The sequence below is a fragment of the Prunus persica genome, chromosome G3 (assembly GCF_000346465.2).
Source record: "Prunus persica cultivar Lovell chromosome G3, Prunus_persica_NCBIv2, whole genome shotgun sequence".
Taxonomy (NCBI): Eukaryota; Viridiplantae; Streptophyta; class Magnoliopsida; order Rosales; family Rosaceae; genus Prunus; species Prunus persica.
In genome coordinates this window covers 23,778,250-23,794,102 of record NC_034011.1, presented here as the reverse complement: position 1 = coordinate 23,794,102, position 15,853 = coordinate 23,778,250, and the positions used below count along the sequence as shown (strand labels likewise).

General features: G+C 35.5%; 2 protein-coding genes across 2 annotated transcripts; one reads left to right on the top strand and one right to left on the bottom strand.

Annotated features, from left to right (window-relative positions):
• LOC18782054 (WPP domain-interacting tail-anchored protein 1) lies at positions 5,022 to 9,557 on the bottom strand. Its single transcript, XM_007214931.2, has 5 exons — positions 9,463 to 9,557; positions 8,366 to 8,964; positions 6,996 to 8,143; positions 5,880 to 6,068; positions 5,022 to 5,619 (listed from the first exon to the last, which is right to left on the bottom strand). Exons 2-5 carry the CDS (start codon positions 8,928 to 8,930, stop codon positions 5,428 to 5,430), a joined length of 2,094 nt encoding a protein of 697 aa, XP_007214993.1. The 5' UTR covers positions 8,931 to 8,964; positions 9,463 to 9,557; the 3' UTR covers positions 5,022 to 5,427.
• LOC18783776 (sodium-coupled neutral amino acid transporter 2) lies at positions 11,811 to 15,697 on the top strand. The gene is made up of 5 exons (XM_007215290.2): positions 11,811 to 13,021; positions 13,183 to 13,335; positions 13,696 to 13,899; positions 14,509 to 14,974; positions 15,255 to 15,697. The coding sequence occupies exons 1-5, from the start codon at positions 12,598 to 12,600 to the stop codon at positions 15,388 to 15,390; spliced, it is 1,383 nt and encodes a 460-aa protein (XP_007215352.1). The 5' UTR covers positions 11,811 to 12,597; the 3' UTR covers positions 15,391 to 15,697.

The following is a 15,853-nucleotide window of genomic DNA, read 5'->3' as shown; positions in this document are numbered from 1 at the left end:
GTTAAAAAACGGTACAGAGTTTTCTTTCACGGGAAGAGCTGGGTAACCAGAGGCATGTATGGTAGCACTTGGCCTTGTGGGAGAGACAAGAGTGGTGAGGATATCATAGAAATAAAATAAATGGTCTCAAAACCAAATTGAAATGGTTATGGCAAAGTCACATGATTGGTCCCCTAAAATGGATAAAATGCTTTCTTTTCTTTAAGATTCATAAATTAACAGCCAATGTAAATGTATGAATTTAAAATTAGTTTTCCGCCGCACCAAAGATCTATGGTGTGGTTTATTCGAAAGTTTTTTTGCTAAAACTCAAAAGATCGTTATTTTTACCCAGGTAAAAGCGCGAGTATCCAATTTTGAACTCAAAGCTTACTTCAACAACTCATGGGAAGTCATATGGTGGAAGAAGAGTAAGACAACATCATTAAATGCGATTTGAACCATGAAGATTGGCTGCTTCAACATGTTTGAGCCAGCTAAAAGCGCAAGAACTGAGGAAGATCCAAAAGACCGCTAAACTCAGTTGCAGAGAAGAGACTAGTAATCAGGACTTTCCGTTTTTTACCAAGAGGACAAATCCGAGAAGCCAAAAAGACTATAAATAAATGGAGGAGATATTGATTCAAGGACATCCAATTTCTCTCAAGAACAAACCTCTTATTTGAACCAACTTCAAATACACTTGACTCAAATAACTTGCCAAATACATATCACAACATATCAATGGCTAAGACTTGAATCAAATCCTCTCTCAATCTCTTGAGTCCCCACTTGACAACTCCTGATTGAAACTCTCTTCTTTTCTCAAACACATACTCTGATTTATTCCCAATTGACAACTCATGATCGGAATTACTTTGTTATTGTTTTGTAATCTTAATGCTCTGCCAACATCAATGCTTGATATGATTTTTGTAAGTTAGTCACTTTTTCTAGTTTATCAAAGATCAAAATTTGTATCGCATATGCAAGTTTTCCTAGGCATTGCAGATATTGTTGACAACTTCATCAGACTCATTGTACTGTCTCAAGAGTATTATAGTGGTGTTTGAGGAGTTTTGTTTATGTCCGATAATCATTTCTTTGGTTCTTGTTAGATTGATTATTGTTATTTGATCAAAATAGATACGTATTTGCTTTCTTGCAACAATATAATACCTTTCGGACACCACCAACTTTAAACTTTCGTTGCACTTTCTATCCGATATCAATTTAAAGTTGTTGCTTCTTCCAAGTTTGTCCCGTAGCAAGTGAAATATTGAAGTCCTCTTAATTGAGGCATAGAGAACCTATGCAAGCCAGATTCCCCACTTGGAGTACAATGGCTTTGATTAGAGGCTAAGATCAACGAGCATAACACCATCTTCACATCACTTGGTCACTCATTCTCTCTTTCTACTAAAAAAGTAAAACACTAGTAGTGGCACGCCTAACGCATCCAAAGAAAAAGGCAGCGTCAAGCTCAAACCAAGGGCCCAAACGAGCCTTTCTTGATCGACAAATAACACATTAGCTAAGCATCAGTGCAAAAGGACTGAGGCATCGCAGTGTTCTCCAAAATCCCACACACAGTTTTGGCACTTACACTAAGGAAACAATTCATTCAAACAAATAGGTTATCAAATTAAAAGTCACGGTCAAATTATATCAACTAATCACCGACTTATCAGATGCATGTCATAATTATGTTTGTATATCGGTTCAGTTTTCGATTTATAAATTCAAAGCCGCCGAGTTACTAAAAAAAATAAATAAATCAATCAATCAAAGCGGCCGATTCAATCAAACCAACCGAGTGCAAAAAAATAAAATAAGTGCCTAATTCTATATAATTCCTATATTTTATATATAAACTCACCCTAAATTTCATTTCCCATGAAAACTCAAATTTAAAATATGTATCATATAATATTTATCCTTATATCAATAATAAAATTACAATCTGTGCCATCCACCATGTATTCCTTTGATTTGTAACTGTACGATTTTTCTAAATGAACAATCCCTAACTATAGCCTCTCTTCATGCGCTTTCATAACTAGGCCTTTTTTTAAATATAAAAAAATTATTTTAAAATTAAAAGAGATAATGGATAGTTGTGTTCCATAAAAATAGGATTCATTATCTAATTTTTCTTTTAATTTTAATTTTTTTTAATATGAAAAAGTGTGAACTTACCATATTATCCTCATTTAATTAATAATTTCAATTCTTAATGTTTAAATTAACTAAGGGCATTTTGTGGCATTTTGAATGTTTCACCATTCTCTACCTTTTGCTTTATATATATAGATAGATATATATAGATTTCTAGCACATCATTGATCCCTTTCTTTTCGGAAATCCCTTTAATATCCTTAAATTAAATCCGAAAATTAATTTAGCTATACAATATAGGAAATAGATAATTAATTTTGCAATATACCTTACAAGTAATATACATTACTTGACAATAATATATGGAGGTAGATGTAATCGGAACCCTTAATTTAGGGACTTTATTGATATTCAAATCTCAATCCATGATAATATGGATTATAATCACAATAGCCAATCAATATAAATGATCTCTCTTTCACCATGATGTGGCTAGAGGTTTCTTCACTTCCAAGTACGACTATTTGGACAAGGAAACAATGATACGTGTTTTCTGATGTTTATCTCGTAATCCTAGGCAGTTCCGAAGCTTGTGTGGAATGTTTGGGAGTTTTTGAAGGACGAGAAATCCGGAATTCCCTTTCATTATGAATGATGTGGCTAGGGGGTTCTTCATTTCCAAGTATCCAGCAAAGTACGATTGCGTGGACAAGGAACTGAAAACAATGGTATCTTGTTAATTTAGGAAGAGACCAGCCGCATCGATTTTCCCTCATTATTGTTCCGGCGATTCCACTTGTTTTGCGATACCATGTTTCTTTGGTGCGCTTGTTACGCCATAACCTGATGTGCCTGTTTCATCAACTATTTCGAAGCTTCTGTCGAACATTTGAAAGTTTTTTAAGAACGAGAAATCTGGAATGAGCAAGTGTTTGCAGCAACTCTTACGATACAAGGAGTAAGGCGGCTATACTACCGTATTTCTTTTATGAAAAAAAAAGTATAGCCGGGCGGCTATACCTTTTTGACACGTGGGTCCCTTTTTAACAAAATAGTATAGCCGTGCGGCTTCACTAGGGTATTTTTTATATTACAAATAGTATAGCCGTTCGGCTATACATGTTTTCACTAGTGGCGGCCCTATTTTTTTTTATAAATAGTATAGCCACGCGGCTGTACGCCGGTTTCCTAAAAATTAATATAGCCGTGCGGCTATACGTCTTTTTACACGTGGCCGCTTACCTGCTTCGCTAGGCGGGTCTCATAAATAGTATAGCTGCGCGGCTATACTTTTTTTAAAAAAAAAACCCGAGTATAGCCGCGCGGCGTTACTGAGGTTTTTTATTTGTATTTTAAATAAATTGTATAGCCGAGCGGCTATACTCTTTATATATATATATATATATATACCGTGATTGTTTTCTTTGAAAAAAAAAAAAAAAAATCCCCTATTTTCTTCTCTTTTAGGCCTTTACTTGAGTCTCTATTGTTTCCTTTGATTTTTTTACTTTGCCAGAGTTATTACCCATATAAAGAATTTAGTATATTTCACATTTAATACTCATATTATACATGCATATATGTATTTTTCATTAATATATCCGTTTTCTTTACACATTTTAAAGACTCAATGAAATACATATTTTTTAAAAAGCAAATGTACAATACTCGTGTTGTACACGTATATACGTATTTTCATGTTTAATACACGAATTTTTTTACAAAATTTTTGAGATTACACACAAAATTCATGTATTATATACATAATTTCACATATTATTGAATAAAAAGATAGGCCTTGGGGATCTTGGGTCAATGCCTAATTAGTTGGGTCAATGGTTAATTAATATATATATAATTAATCAAAAGATAGGCCTTGGGGCTCTGTGTTTTAAATTAAATCCGAATAATTAATTATTTATTTATTTGAATTATTTTTAAAATTCAAATATCATATATATATATATATATTTTCTGATTGAGTTTGTCCTTACCTGATACTTGTTGGAACAAGTATCGGCCACTCTATTTAAACACAAGCTCTAGGTCTGTACAATTACATCAAATTCACAGAGAACATTCATATCATCATTCCTGTATAGTCTCATAGATAAACACAAAGCCCGAGTGGATTGGATTGGATTGGAATTTTTAGAATTGTTTATGGTTAAATGATGAAATACAAGTATAACTACTTGTAATCTTACTATTTTGTTCATAAAGGCGAAACGGATTATTCAATTCCTCTAATCATTATATTTCATTGTTGCATTGGATCGGAATTGTAACATTATATTTCAATCCCTCAATCCCCAAGAAGAGCACATCACAAGGTTCATAAACCAAGAAGGTATTCCACGAGCTTTTTGTTGATGTGCTTGGACAAGCTCGTGTCTATGATCGCAGTTGGGGTAAATGGGACATAAACAGAGAAGTTGACCAAGGTTGTTGCAAAATGAGGGGCTATTTATCTTAAGTTGGAGGAATTTAATAAGTTAGTTATAACTGAATCTAGGTATTCTTTGTTCTTAACTTGGTTATAATTTTTGAGTCCTTGATAACAAAGGAACTCTCTCATCAAGAGTTTTATTTGTTATGTTTTGACGAAGTCACATTCTAACGCTTGTGAGCTCCAAACTAATATCAAATATTTTGAACCCCTCTGAGACAAATGGTCCAAGTGCAACAAAGAATCAATTGTAGGAATTTTGCTACAAAATGTGTGCTTTGATACTGGATTGGAACCTCAGCATGAGTTTTGTAGGGTTAGTAAATCATATCATCCAAAGACTTGATACTGGTGGTTATACAATGTCTGTGTGGGAGGGATTTCCTAATTGCCTACGAAATAATTCAAACCAAGAGCATAAGAGATTTAAAAATATATATATGGGTATGGAGGCTGGGCAATCACAAAAAGAACAAATTCACAAACATCCGTCGATCTTTCTTTGACATAAATTTATAATTGTAAGCACTAAAAATTCATAAATGATGGTAAAAACTATCATTGAAGTTGTTTCTGAACCAGTTACAACAATCTCCAATCATTCTGCGTTTACATCCCTTTGAGTACTTGAGGAGAAAGCTAAGATGGGAAACTCGCTATCAAATGATATCTTGCTATTTCTCAATGCTGAAGGGTATTCAGCATCTCACTTTGATGCAATTTGTACCTTAGGCACAATAGATTGCCTATCCCTAAACAATTTCAGAATATAACTTCATTGTTCTTCGTTTTTTCGTTTTCCAGATCTTCGTTGCTTTACACTGGTTGTTACAAGAAAGCTACTGTGGAGACAAGCTCATGAGGAAACTCCTGCAGCAACATCAAAATGGGCAGTCTTGTTGGAGAAAAAAATAAGCTGCAACTGAAATCAGTAAAATAAGCATCGCCATGAGGAAATGCTTGAAGCTCAGAACTCCTGCATCTATTCTCCTTGCGGTCTCAAACTCTGATGTAGAATCAGTAGGTCCCACTTTAGTCTCACCAACAGAAACATTATTCTGAGTCTCATCCAGCTGAAAATATATAAATAAGGAGGCTACTTTAGAGTCAATAATGTCGTATTTCAAGTTGTGTTACAATTGAAAAACAAGCTCTCAGTATAACACAGTACATGCAGAAAATGTGCAAAGAAATCTGAATGCTGAATATGAAATTATATTGAATGACAACAAAACGCATCCTTAAGCATGAGAAATATAAAACGGAACAGAAGCAAAAATTAAAGAAAAGAACAATGATTTATAATATATATAAAAAAAGGTACGGCACATACCTTACAATTACCATCAGACAACTCATCAGCTTCTTCCTCACTTTCTCTTGTGCCAGTAGCCAAACCATGCTTTGAGGGCATGAAGTCTTTATGATTTCCTCTATCATCATTTCCCATTTCCACAGATGGACTATTGTTTGTTTGCAACTTCAGTACCAAAGTTTTATTCTCCACCGCTAATGAAGAAATCTGCACATTCAATCACCAGCAGCTAAGACGAAAATTTAGAGTTTGGAAAAACACATTTTACTAAAGCAAGGCCGGCTGATGTGCCATCACTCAGATTTCAATATGCTAAAACAAAAATTTCAATCTTTCTTTATTGGCAGGAAACAAGATGTCTAAGTGCTTAATGCAATGATAGAAAAGTAAAATTTTCATGTTTTCTTAAAAAAAATTAAACAAGACAATGTAGAACTTTCAATGTTTAGTAAGACAATATGATCCTTCTAATGACTCAACGGTTCAGCACACTAAAAATACGGTGAGGAATTCAATTAGATAAAAAGAGACAATTACTTTCAAACGTCGCAAGTTGCGAAAGAAAATTTGATGAAACATTAAATCCGAAGTGAAGAGAAATCATATCTGCTAACTGGGTTTCAAACTCTCTTTAAAGACCTAAAGACATAACTGCATACCTTCTATTTTCTAGCTTGGCAAGATTTAGACCTAATACCTGTCCTGCCAAACCTCCACCTCAACTCTTGTCATCTAAGCCAAGCTCCCAAGGCAACACAAACATACATACGAACATGTATGTGGAGACAAACAAAAAAAAACATGGATGTGGGCATGCACATGCACATATACTCTGTGTATTACACAGTTATGTGTGTGGACATTTCTACGCATGGAGATCATAAGATTCGTTTAGTGATCCATATGCTCCATATTTACGTAATTTCCTAGTTTAGCATAGTACATTATCACTTATTGAGATTATATAGCTGAGATTTACATTTCTGACATACATGCTAAATGGTAAATGACCAAAAGGAAAAAGAAATCAGGCGCTGAGCAATGTTACAGAGACAGCAAAAAGACAGTTCCACCTCACAATAAAAAAATCAACCTGAAATTGAAAAATTAATCAAATACATGATAAGTGAATACCTGCTTATGAAGGCGCTCTCTTTCAAAAGCAAGTTGCACCACTAAACTTGTAAGAACTTTGGACCGAATACCAATATCAGTCGCAGTAGCTACTTTTACTTCCTCGGCTTGATGCAAAGATGCCTCCATGCATGCCAATCTACCCCTCAGAAAGCTTAGTTCCTCAGTTAGCAGTGCATTAGATTCTGATAATCTTATACAGTTGTCCTCTGCACTGTCAGTCCGACTTTCAGCTTTTAAAACCTTCTGCTTTAGATCCTTAATCACACTTCCCATGTCATTGATTGTAGAATACAACATCTGTTGTTTCTCCAGGCTAGCTTCAGCAGATGCCACTGCATGCTGTAATTGGGTATCAGATTCCCTTAACTTCCTCTCAAGTGAATCCACCGTCTCCGAGGCACTGCCAGTGCTTTTAAGAAGTCCGATCTCTTCATTAAGTTCCATATTAGTCTCTGTTAATAATTTGCTTTTGGCTTCTGCATTCTCAGCCCTAGTTTCAGCCTTTGATACTTTCTCTTTCAGATCTGTGATGACATTTTCCAATTCACTAATGTCTGAGCATAGAACAGTATGCTGTTCCTCAAGTGAACTCACCTTTTCTCTCAAAGTAAAGGCCTCAGAATCAGCAAGAATTAACTTATCTTCAGCTTCCTTCAAGCTGTCTTTTAAGCCGGCTGTCTGATCTAAAAGGAAGCTATTTAGTTTTGCGTTGCTGCTTTCAAGTTTCCGCAAAGAGCTTTCTCGGGATTCAACCTGACCATCAAGCTTCAATCTTAGTTCAGCTTCCCGCTGAACTGAACCGTTTAAGTTAAACTGGAGAATATGGAGTTTACCCAGTAATTCTTTTGAAATACCCATAAGGACCTCAGATGCATTATCTGCCTGTAACCACCTCTCCCAAGCATCTGCTGCCTCCTCCTCCATGCAATATGCTTCTTGCTCTGAAGAGAGCAGCCTCAGTTTCATATCTTCTTCGATTTGTTTTGATTCAGTCAGTTTCTTTTCAAGATCCATCTCTCTTGCTAAAGATTTCTCTAGCATCCTCAGTATATGTCTTTGCTGTTCAACAGTTTGCATATTTATCTTTAGATTCATGCTTGAGAACTTGTCATCCTCTAAATAGACCACTCCTTTGTTAGCATTCCCTGTCCATATGCATGGATTAGAATGCGGAAAAAAAAAAAAAAAAGTTCTAAGCTATAATATTTCATGACTTATGCCTGCACAAAGGTGGTTATAAAACCTGTCTGCCCTACACCCTAAAAGTTTCCTGGCAACCCCATCATCCATAAGCACAATAAGAATGAGAAAAATATGATATTGACAATAAATCAACAACAATATACTGAATCACGCTTGTAACTCACAATTTTCTTCTCCATCATAACATGAAAACGTCCTCTGGAACTTCAAGGATTGCATCCTTATTTCAGAGATCTGATCTTGCAACTGCTTCAAAGATTGTTCAGAGTCACACAGCTTGTCTTCTACTACCACGAAAGTTTCTCCCAAACATGTGTATGAAGATAGTAGCCCCTGGGCATTGGTGATCTCTGCTTGAAGTATAGCCATGAGTTTATCCAATTCACTCACCTCAGAGTCCAAAATTCCAGACAAGAGAACGAATTCCATAGCCTTCTCAACAAAATCAACTGATGTCTGCTCTTCCTTGGAAGCAAGGGCTTCCAAGTCACTCTCCTTGGTTGCCACATGCATCATAAGAACATTTAAGTTAACTAACTTCTCAGAAGCACATGCTAGATCCAATTCCACTCTGGTAAAAACCTCGCCAACACTTCTTAATTCTCCAACAATCACACCATCAGATGAGACACTTTCGAGATTGCCAACTTTACTCGAATCCACTTCTGGGTCATCAATATTAACATCATTGACAGATACACTTGCTTCGGGACCACCATCGTAATCCATTTTAATGGTGCACTTGTTAAAATGGTTCTGAAACCTGAATATCAACATAACTTAAGTTTGTTACAAACAATACACACGAAAATGTAGAAAACTTCCCACATATAAAAACAGGAATATTTTTATGTGCTCGAAGGAAATCTTCCAAAATCCAAAATCAAGAACCCAAATTAACAAAAAATCTAAAACGCATATAGGGTATGCTCAGTGATATCCAATACTGACTGCACATCATACGTTCAGTCATGATTTTGATTGAAAATAATAACAATTAAAGTTCCTTGATTTACATTCTTTCTAAAACTCTTGATGATTGAAGATCATCAGATTTTAGAAGGCTCATCGTAAAGTACTCAAATATATCAAAAAGAGCCCAACCATATTCAGAAGCACATATTCTAGCACACCCATCTCCTACATTCCACAACACAAACGAAATCTAGGAAACGGCAGATATATCAACACCATTTTTTTTCCAGTCTCAGCAAACCCATACAAACAAAAAACAGTAAGAAAGCGGAAAGCAAGCTTGTACCTTCAGAACAATTTTCTCGGCTTCTGTTAGCGCTCGCAAAGGCAGAAAGACAAATACAACGAAAAAAATACCGTTTAAGAAAGAAAGAAAGAGAAAAGATGGTGATGGACTTTGCATTTTGCATGATACGTGTTGCGCGCTTGTTATTTGGGCCCAATTTGAGTCGGTGGATATTGAAACTATGGTCTTGGGCCCACCAAAACCCAAAAATTCTCCTTAACAAAACAACGTTGATCAGCCCAAAACTGTTTTTTTAATTATTTTTAATTGGTATATGACCTTTTTACCAAAAAAAACTAATTGCTGTTTTTATTTCCCCTGATACGAAAATAGGGCGAGGAGGGATTCGAACACTTAATTTCTGGTACTGGTACAATATAAAGATTTAGTTCAGTTCGGTTTTGATAAAAGTCATTAAAGAAACTAAATCAAATCAAACCAATTTAAAACAATTTGGTTGAATTTAGTGACCATGCTGACGTGTATGCACATCGACATGCCCAAGATCAATATAAAATATTCACTAAAATTTAACAAAAGAGTGAGAGTCTGATAGATTAAAAAATGTGAGTGAAAAAATTCTGCACCACTCCTTTTTATTAATCTATTGATATTAACATCAATCAACCTTTCTGAGTCACATTCTAATCTTTGAGTCACCGGGTCGCATGATGAAAATGGTGGGCCATCCGGTTGGTGGAATATTGGGCTCATGGGCCCACTTCCTAAAATCCAACCCATATAATGCTAAATTAGATTTAAATTGTTAATGGAATTTTTGTAATATTAACTTGTACCAGACGAATAGACTTGCAATCTAATTCTGTCCACAATTTTATTTTATTTTCCTTTTTTGCTAATCTTGCTCACTAATCACAGATTAGCTGATGTGAGAAAGAAGAGGAAGGAGGAAGATTCCTTGTACTTGCATCAGCAAATTTTACACCTGTTGCAACCACCACCGCATGATTATATTATATTAGCTTTATTCATCTATTGGTCTTTTTATTTTATTTTTAAATGTAGTGTTTGGTTGGTGGGTTACTAATGTCATCATTGTCTAATCACTGTGGTTAAGTTGGTAAAATTTGAGTAAAAGGTAGGTTTTTTTTGGGAGCCTAAGACATGGTTTCACCAACACTGGCACTGGCTGGCCACATACATGAGATTTCCAAATTGAAATGACACTTCTTGTCTGGAACACTGCATGACAATTTCTATGTTCCCTGATCTTTGTCATTCATGATGTGCGGCTTTTAATTTTAGTGATGAAATCAACCATTGACTTAATTTGCAACATTATAACTAATTCTTAATGACAATAATGATTCATGTTAATCGCCTACATCATCCAAAATTATTTGATATGACTTTCATTCTGTGATTTTACAAATTTATTTAAATTATCGTCACATCGAATAATTTATCTCACGTACTTGTGTAACTCCTTCTATATAAGCACATAATTTTGATGTCATGTTTTGTTGGATGTGGCTTAAGGTTCCTATAGAGTAGATTAGAATCATGCATAGGTTAATCAATTTCATCTTTACACCTTGGATGACATCAACTCTAACATTTTATAATTTGTGGCTCACACTTGCTCCAATATTTACAAAGAAAACAATATTAGCATAAGAGTAAATTTCTCCTAGGCCTATATGTTAATATCCTAGGTTAGGTTGTAGAACCATTACACTAAAACCATAAAAGCATACCAATAAGAAAACACAAATTAGAACTTTGGAAATCCCCAAAATGGTGTAACCAACCCTAATAATCTTAGGTGAACCTTCTAAGATATTTTTTTTTTCCCACGTGACATTTCCGGAAAATTAATTACTCCCAATCATTTATAGCCTTCTATTTTTGTTCATCTTATCCATCTAATTTTCTCACTCATCAAATCATTTACAGGCTTCTATTTTTGTTCATTTTCTTCAACTTATCCATATAATTTTCTCACTCATCAAAGTTTAACCCGTCATAATAAAATTATTGTTGTATTTTTAAATATATTTTTTTTATAAAGAAAAATAGATTTGTTACTTGAAAGAGTACGCCTAGAAACACTTATATGGGTAATTTGTTTTTTAGAAAGCTGATGAACAGATCAATGGCAGTAAATTGTTAATTAATAGCCGATTTACGGTTTGCATATTATTATCCAATTGCGAAGCTTCCTCTTTTGACGTAGACATCTGCGGACGTCTTTCCTTATACTCTTATAAAGTCCGTAACTTTCCCACCAAAAGCGACAAATTTTACAGTTTGTGGAATTTTGTGGATTAGGGTTTTTCATTATCAGTTTCATTTCACCAATCCACAATAATTCCACAGACACCAAAAGAAAAAGAAAACAACTTAACATTATTAAATTCCAGTTTTTGTCTCCACCTCCATTATTGTTATTCAATATCAAGCTTTATTGGCGTGTGTCTTTCTCTTTCCTTGAATTTTTTTTGGCTATAAAAATCAAAGCTTTAACTGAAGAATTCAGCAGCGTTTCTTGCTTTGGGTCTGCTGAATCATTGACCTTGAATCTGGGGTTTGATTGGTTTGGTTTTGGGTGCTTTTCTTTGAAGGGGGAGAACTGGGTTTTCTCAAGTTTTCTATCTGGGAAATTGGGTTTGGGTTTCCTCCCCTTGTTGATATTGAAAGTCCAGCTAATGATTGTAAATATCCACCTTCAACTGTGATATATTGAAGAATTACTTGTGTTTTCAATTCAATTCAATTCTGATACTTTGTTTGTTTTAGCTAAAGGTAAATTTGGATACTTTTGCTCCTGGGATTTTATTTTACTTTGGATTTTCAAAATATCTGCCCCAAAACGAATTGTGCATTCATTTCACAATCAATTTGGTAGCATTTGCAAAGGACCAACCTTTGTATTCTCTCAGCAAGAATTCAATATTTGTGAATTTTTGGCTGTTTGGGTCATTGTGTCTGAAAATCCTCTTCATCTAGCTTGTGTTTGCTCTTCCCCTCATCCTCAATCTGAAAAAAAAAAGTATATAATTTGGCCGTTGGACAAAATTTTATTGAAGCAAATATTTGTAGGTGGTTGAGCTGCTTTATAGATTTTCCAAAAGCTTTAAACCTTTGTTTTGAAGATTTTTAAGATATCACAAGATGACGATTGGAAATCTTGCACCAAAGAAGGAAAAGAAGTCACGAAAGAGCAAAGGAGTTATTGATGAGAATGCCCCCTTGTTGCCCAAAGGGCAAGAGGATGTTGTGTTTGATGAGTTTAATGGAGCTTCCTTTACTGGAGCAGTGTTCAATTTATCAACCACAATTGTTGGTGCTGGGATCATGGCTTTGCCTGCAACCATGAAAGTGTTGGGCCTTGTCCTTGGAATTTCCATGATCATCTTTATGGCCTTCTTGACCGAAGCTTCAATTGAACTGATACTTAGGTTCAGCCGAGCTGGGAAGTCTGCTTCTTATGGAGGTCTTATGGGGGAGGCCTTTGGAAAATATGGGAAGGTTTTGTTACAGATATCTGTTCTAGTCAACAACCTTGGCGTGCTCATTGTCTACATGATTATTATTGGTATGTCTTTCGCTCTGTAATATTGTATTGTGTTTACTCTGTTACAATTTTGTCATTTTGATATATTTGGTGAATATTTTTGTTGGCCTAGAAATCTGCCCCGGCTTGTCATAGGGAAAGGTCTGAATTTGTCTAACAATCTTTGTATTACTTAAATGAAGGTGATGTGCTTTCTGGAACATCTTCAAGTGGTGTTCACCATGCTGGTGTACTTGAAGGATGGTTTGGAGAACACTGGTGGACTGGGCGTGCCATTATTCTTCTTGTCACCACACTTGGCATATTTGCTCCATTGTCATGCTTTAAGCGAATCGGTTAGTCTTTATTTATTTTTTATGTTTGAAGGCATTGTTTGGTGCACTGCTAGCACTCACTTACATAGAGTGATTTGGTTAAGGTAACATATGTTTAGCATATTTATATGAGAGCCCCTCTTGTTTAAACTTGTGCCCTTCCCTATTCAGTTTTCACTCTATCACTTTCACTTGCATACAGTGATTTGGTCAAGAATCATTGTGTAGCTTTTGACTTAAGTTGTTGGTGGAGTGGTGATTTATTATTAAATTTTCTAGCTTTATTGAATTTGAGCCTATTATTTGTTAAGACCTTATTCTTTATTTTTCCATTTGGAATATAATGTTTCGGTGATCTTAATAGGCCTATTATGGTTGCAGATTCATTGAGCTTCACGTCTGCCTTATCAGTTGCACTAGCAGTTGTATTTCTTGTTATTACTGTTGGAATTACGGTCGTCAAGTTGTTCAATGGAAGCATTGCGATGCCCAGATTGTTACCTGATGTTACCGACGTTTCATCATTCTTCAAACTCTTCACTGTAGTCCCTGTTCTTGTCACTGCATACATTTGTCACTACAATGGTATGGAAACTGTTTGTTTGTTCACTTACATAGAGTTCATTTGCCTAGAACTTGGTCCATGTTTCTGCAATATAAGAATGAGAAATTTTTGGTGGATTTGTATGTTTGCGCTTCAGTTCCTTTCCTCCCTTTTCCCCTGTTAAATGAATCACTATTTAGCAAAACATAAATTTGCAGCAAACTTTGAGCAGTAGCATGTCAGATTTCGATGTCAGAATTGAATTGAATGGGTTTACGTACCCCTCTATCCACCAGATTCCTGTATTCTTATTATTGAAAATATTTACTTAATTTTTTTAACTAAATCATGTTAAAATATGTTCTCTATTTTTTGTTTAAAATTAAAACCGTGACATCTTTAGTCATACAAAATTTGGTATTTTGACACATCTTGATCCTTTTATCATCCTGGCCTTGTACTTTTCCATACCAGCACCCAGTGATACTTAAAAGTGATTTAAAATTAACATTTTGGCATAATGTACACACTTGAAACTATAGAAATGGGACTGTTGGTTGAATGTGGGAGATCTCATATTTGAAATGTTTTTCACCTTTTAATTGCAAACACGTGTTGAGTAATAATCTTCCTGATCAATTCATCTGCAGTCCACAGTATCCACAACGAACTTGAAGACTCGACGCAGATAAGAGGGGTTGTGCAAACCTCACTTGCTTTATGCTCATCTGTTTACATAATGACAAGCCTTTTTGGGTTCCTCCTATTTGGGGACGGAACTCTTGACGATGTGCTTGCCAACTTTGACACCAACCTTGGCATACCTTACAGTTCCGTGCTCAATGACGCTGTTCGTGTCAGCTATGCTGCTCACCTTATGCTTGTGTTTCCCATTGTCTTCTTCCCATTGCGGCTCAACTTGGATGGCCTCCTCTTTCCCTCTGCAAGGCCGTTGGTTCTGGATAATATGAGATTTGCACTGGTCACCATTGGGCTCATAAGTGTTATCTTCTTGGGTGCAAACTTCATCCCCAGCATCTGGGATGCTTTCCAGTTCACTGGAGCAACTGCTGCAGTTTGCCTTGGGTTCATTTTTCCTGCTGCAATTACTCTCAAGTGAGTTTTTGACTTGATCACAAGAACTATCTATTAGTTCAGGTTTTTATTTACTTTGATAACCAATTGTTTTCTTTTTCCAATTTGGAGAATAGTAGATTGCAGAGAATAGCCTAGGACTTAAGGTTATCATATCTCACAGATTTTATGCGTATGCTGCCTTTTTACCTCATAAACATGAAAGGATAGGGATATTATTTACTGGGTTCTTCCCATAGCTAGGTCAGTTTTGTGAATATACTTGGAATTACTTTTCATCTCTTTTTCCTTGGTATGTCAGGGATCGACACAACATAGCAACTAAGAAGGACAAGATCTTGAGTGTTTTTATGATTGTACTAGCTGTGTTCTCAAACGTGGTGGCCATATATAGTGATGCCTATGCTTTGTTCAAGAATTCATCACGGCGTGAATGATATCCGTTGTGAGGACATGCCGGAAGGTGCTCATGTTTTTAGTGAAGACCGACTGGCTGGATCCAAACTGTATTAGAAAACCAGGGTTTTCTGAGAGCGTTCAATAAAAAACAAAGGAACACTCTGCACAATGTATAAAATGTTAGTTTGCTTAGTGCAAGAAGCGGGCAATGGAATTCACTGCCCTCTGCACGTGTGTTGTATTATATTGTTCTTCACATTGAACTCTTTTTTGTACCAAAATGAAGTGAGCTTTGAGAAATACAAATATGTATTATAAATTTGTTATGCAATTTTCTTTGCACAATTCGTTTCCCCCCCCTATTGTCTATTTGGTTATTTGTTTTCGTGTTTGTTTATGATGAAAAATAGGAAGCTCGAAGGTGTTCACTTGCTTGTGGACACTTTATCACCAATGCAAATGAGTGCCATTTGACACACTTGCAAAGACTATTAAACTGAG